The sequence below is a fragment of the Papaver somniferum genome, chromosome 9 (genome assembly GCF_003573695.1).
Source record: "Papaver somniferum cultivar HN1 chromosome 9, ASM357369v1, whole genome shotgun sequence".
NCBI classification, from domain to species: domain Eukaryota; kingdom Viridiplantae; phylum Streptophyta; class Magnoliopsida; order Ranunculales; family Papaveraceae; genus Papaver; species Papaver somniferum.
Window position 1 is genome coordinate 62,874,039 of NC_039366.1, and position 5,232 is coordinate 62,879,270.

The 5,232-nt window shown below is 35.6% G+C and overlaps 1 protein-coding gene across 1 annotated transcript; it reads right to left on the reverse strand.

The window, feature by feature from the left end:
• Positions 1 to 546: 546 nt before the first annotated feature.
• On the reverse strand, positions 547 to 3,804 carry LOC113308785. Its single transcript, XM_026557241.1, has 6 exons — positions 3,533 to 3,804; positions 3,364 to 3,442; positions 3,179 to 3,268; positions 3,049 to 3,102; positions 2,244 to 2,399; positions 547 to 1,007 (listed from the first exon to the last, which is right to left on the reverse strand). Exons 1-6 carry the CDS (start codon positions 3,769 to 3,771, stop codon positions 726 to 728), a joined length of 900 nt encoding a protein of 299 aa, XP_026413026.1. The 5' UTR covers positions 3,772 to 3,804; the 3' UTR covers positions 547 to 725.
• Positions 3,805 to 5,232: the final 1,428 nt, after the last annotated feature.

Consider the following 5,232-nt stretch of genomic DNA (forward strand, 5'->3'; position numbering starts at 1 on the left):
GTGGGAAGAAAAACTGGCCGTAAAATAAACTTCTACGGTTGGAAATAATCCAAATGTGGACGTAAAATCACTTCTACGGTTGGAAATAATCCAAACCTGGACGTAAAATCACTTCTACGGTTGGAATTAAAAGAAAACTGGACATAAAATCAGATTGTACGGTTGGAATTAAAAGAAACCTGGACGTAAAATGAGCTTCTATGGTTGGAACTAATTCAAACCTGGACGTAAAACTACACGCAAATAAAATTCTACGGTTGGAATTAATCCAAACCTAGACGTAAAATCTCCAAACCTGGACGTAAAATCACTTCTACCGTTGGAATTAAAAGAAAACTGGACGTAAAATCGGATTCTACGATTGGAATTAATCCAAACATGGACGTAAAATCACTTCTAGTTAAAGGGTAATCTAGACATTTTGTATATGTGTTAGGATATCCCATAACCACTTTTTTGGACATCAAGAATCCAAGTGAAGCCCCTCTATTGGAGTGTGACGCCCCAATAATAGCCTTCTTGTGCAAACTGTTCACCAGAATCCTGTTTTTCTTACTCATTTTCATACAAATAAAGTAAGAATGAACTGCTCTCATCTCTACAAGTGACATAAACCGAAGTGAACTTAAATCAAGACTATTAAAATAAAACTACATCTGATTTGGTATATGCCAAGGTGAAGGCTCCATTTGCTGAATATGCAAATCATATCTCTCTATCGTCTTTCACCAGCAGCTCCATTTTCCTGTTTTTTGCTTTTCTGGCTTATGATATGCCTCCTTCATGGCCTTTGTCAATTGCTTGATCTCCATATCTTTCGCTTTTAATTCATTTTTTTGCTGCTTGAGTTTCCTGCGAAGGCAAGATATTGTCTCTACAGCATCTCGTCTAATCTCCTGTATTTCCTTTTTCTGCTCCTTGATTTTTCTTTCCTGCTCCTCCAATTCTCTATTCATTGACGCCACTCTTTGGCCCAGCTCCTCAATCATTTGTAAATCTTTTCTTGTCTGTCGCAATACGCACATGAAAATATTTTAGAATCTTGTATAAATAAATCTAAATAATAATCTACAGAATAATTTGCAATTTGTACAAAGCTTACAACATAACAAGATTCAGGTGAAAAATAAATATTCCAACAGTTTTTGCCACCTAATAGTTATTGTTCGTACTGCATTTCTCTGATTATATGTAGTAGTTGGAATCTATAGTAGTTAAACAGTTCTCACAAGAGCAACTCATCAGAAGATTCAGAACCAGTGACTCAATCCATCTTTGAGAGTATGAGGTCTACGACAAGCTTCTCTAACGACAGACACATGTTGCTAAGCCAAGACATATCAAACAGGATTAAGTGTGGAAATTCTTGTGGTTGTGGAATCCAAAAACACTTCCGGACCGCAGATATTAATAGTGCATCGGAAAATGTCAAACCGGAATTCTATAAGAAAACATTTGGCATAACGATGTTCCAAGATAACCTCAGTGCAATGTTGACATGATTGAGTTCCAATCTGAAGGTGACTTTACGCTTTAGCATGATAAGAGATCACATATACTTTTGCAGGTGTCGAGGATGGAACATGGTAACTATGGATACAACAGAGGTGAAACACCCCAGCTATAAAACTGTGGATCCACAAAAGAGAAAACACAAGACCTTGTTCATCTCCTCTCCCAAAAGATTAAAATAGTGCGAAGATGCGGCAGAAAAGCAAACTGAGTCTGCTAATTCAGTTTGGGAAATGAACAACTGCTAGATCTGTTAGTGTCTGTTAGATTTGACTGTTGAGAGCTAGATAACATTAATGATTAAACACTTCAATTACTGAAGAAAGGCATGTCTTTTTAAAAGACAAAGGTTCGAATGATTCTTAGTTAGCAGGATGTGAATATCATCTGTTAGAGATGTTTCCATGGATGTAAAGAAAATGGAAGCAGGAGACACTGAGACAGACTATTAAGAACAATTGAGATAGATCAGATTTGTAAGACAAGCTGTACACTGTCACTAATTACTTGTTTGAAATGTTAGTGATGGTTATAAAGCTGTGTAACTTTTTCATATTTAACTAGTTTTCCTATTGTTTAAGCTACTGAAGTTGGTATAATTGGGTTGACCGACCAATACAAGAAGCACAAATATAGAAGAAAAAACAAAACAAAACTAATGACAGTGTAGCTCCATTGAAAGAAGAAAATACAAAACTAAATTTCAAACGTAATCGATAATATATAAATACCTCATTGAGCTGCTTTTCAACCTCACAGAGATGCTGTTCGTAAGATTTACGCATCTCTTCAACGTACTCATCTTGCATGCTAGTTCTTTCTATTCTCTCACAACATTTCGTATTTTCCATCACCTCCCTTTTAATGTCAGCCAATTCTTCCTTATACTGTTAACAAAATTAAAAACCAAAATTTAGGAACAATCAAGGATAGAGATAGAATTTTGACTAACTAAATACAACCCTCAGATGAGCAATTAAAAAACAACTAAAAGAAAAGTCTCAGGAAGAGGACATGTATAGCATATATAAACATATTACTCGACAAGCTGGCAAGCATCCATCATACTAAGAGTTTCTGGGTGCACCATGCTAAGAATAAATTTACTACTTAGAATTGAGACGGGTGTTGTCTGATACAGCAACCTTGGGATGACACATTCTGGAATGAGGTGTTGGACATGGTTCAAGAACCAAATAGATGGACATGCTATAAGTAATAGGGGAAATCAATGGCGCAGTTACACAAAATTGGTGGAAGAACGACTTTTGGAAAGTTCAAATAAGCCAGATCATTTCTTACAGTTTCTTTAAATGTAAACCCCAATAAGGTAGGGTAATAGAGAGACTGTGCTCACACTACTTTGTCAACCAGTGCTCCCAAATCATTTTGTCAACCAGTGTACTGTTTATATATACGCAGAAGACGCAGCAAATCCAAAAATGCAGTAAAATTGTTTATAAGAAGATATAATATTAGTATTAAGTATCCAACCAACTTCTAATCAGCTGGTTTATCGGCAAGTACAAATCTCACCTTAGCAAAGTGCACCTTATATAAATCATCTCGAGGCTGAAAAGATACAGAATTCTGCATATACATAACACGTCTAAGTAAAAGTATAAACTAAAAAGTAAAAGTATCGTAATACAGAATATGGTCTCACCTCGTGTTTTACTCTATCCACGACAGGTAGCCATGAAACATAAAGCTTTACCACATCCTTCATCTCACACATTTGCTTGCAAATAGGACGCTGCAGTGCACAAAGAAAAACCCCAATTTACTCTTGTTCTAACCAATTGAAGTAAGGATACAGTATTTTCATCAGTAAAAAGAAAACTAATAAACCTGTGAACATCTTTGCTTAGAATGTTTAATCCATCTCTGTATGCAAGAGAAACCATAGAGATGTCCACAAGGAAGACAACTGCAACCATATCAAAAACGGTACCATTTTACAAAACACAATCCCTAATTAACAAAAACCCTAGGTTTAAGAAAAAGGAAACAGAATTACCTGACTTGATGATCGCCTAGAGAAGAATAAGGATTCATGCAAATAGAACAACAAACAACATTCTCATCATTCCCATTAGATTTTCCTCTTACTACGTTAGTAGATTTATCGTTGTTATCTCTGGGTTCCAGTTGAATTTTGATTCTATTTTTTGTATGGAGAAGTAAACTCAACTTCTCTAGCTTCAAGTAATCTTCTTCTGGTTTCAATCTCTTCTTCATCTGGTTCACTTTCTTCATCTTCAACAGACACCCACGTCGCTTCTTCTTCGTCGTCTTCTCCCCCACTGGACGACCCTTCAAGTGTTCTTCTTTGTCCCAATAATTGTCTTATTAATTCTTCTGGGGATAAAAAGAACCCATCTTGTTCATCAGAGGAGGAGGAAGAATCGTCATAGCCCGGAGGGTCAAAATAGCTGTTCATTATGTCTCGCAATCTAGAATTCGAGAAACTACAAGTACGAGGTATCTTATATACTCTCTTCTCTGATCCATAGGAACAGCCCGCACTGGGTCTATGAAATGGGCCAGGCAGCGGAATTTGGTCAAAATTAGAAGTTCAGATGAATTGCAACTTCAAGGTGATCAATTGTGAGCATCCACAAGTTTAGAAGTGAAGCTAGAGTTTCGGCATGACATTATTGGTAGGTTTAGTCCGGTCAGTTCATTAATTTTGATAAATTAGGTTATTTTAGTCCAAAGATTGAATAATATAGGTTCCTACTTGACACTCACATAAACTACCACCTCCCCTTATCCTATTGACCAAAGACCAAAAATCCGTTTCCAGTAGTAAGTACCGGGTTGGGTAGGAGACAATATTAATTCCCGAAAATTGAACATAATTTTTACGCCCCGTAGACAACTTTAACCTATTTACCATCCATATAAATTTTAAAATATCCTAATTACCACCTCTTGACTAGATGTTTACCCCCAACAATAAAATCAACCTAATAACCGAAGAAAAAAACAAAACCCTAAGTTTCAAACTAGTGGTTCTTCTCCATCTTCACCCACTAGCACCTTCTCTTATCCCATCATCACCGATCAACACCCAATTTTCCTTGTTTGATAAATAAAAAATTGAATAGAAACACATTTAGAAACTCCACTTAACAGTATCGATTTTCAAGTGGACACAAGAGTCATGATTTAGAATTTAGCTTCATATACAGTACCTTTAGATATATTGTTTACCTTGTTTGAGAATTTCGCATGAAAAATTAAAAAGAGCAAGGTATTTCGGCATCATTAATCATGAAGTTAGTTGGAAGGTCTCCAAGTTTAGAAGTTTGGCTCAACAAAGCCAACATGATTAGTTCGTCCATTTTCTAGGGTTAACAGTTTTTAATTCAATGGAACTCTAATGTCTAGGTTAATAATTTTTAGTTTTTGTGTAATGAAAATGGTAAATAATGAAGCAGAAGAAAAATGTTGCTCTAGTGAAAAGGAAGAAGAAAAATAAGAGTGGTCAACGTTGGTAAATAGGAAAAATTAAATTGAAAAGTAAAATTAATTTTGATATTGTAGTGGAGGTGGTAAATAGGAAAAGTTTGGGTGGCAAATAGGTGAAACCATAATAGTATATTGTTAATATTTTGGAAATTAAAAAGATGGGACTTCGTGATAAATATCTAGGAGTTCCTCTCTTAGGTTATATTGCCTCTCATTATCTGGTTGTGTTTCTCATGCTAAAAA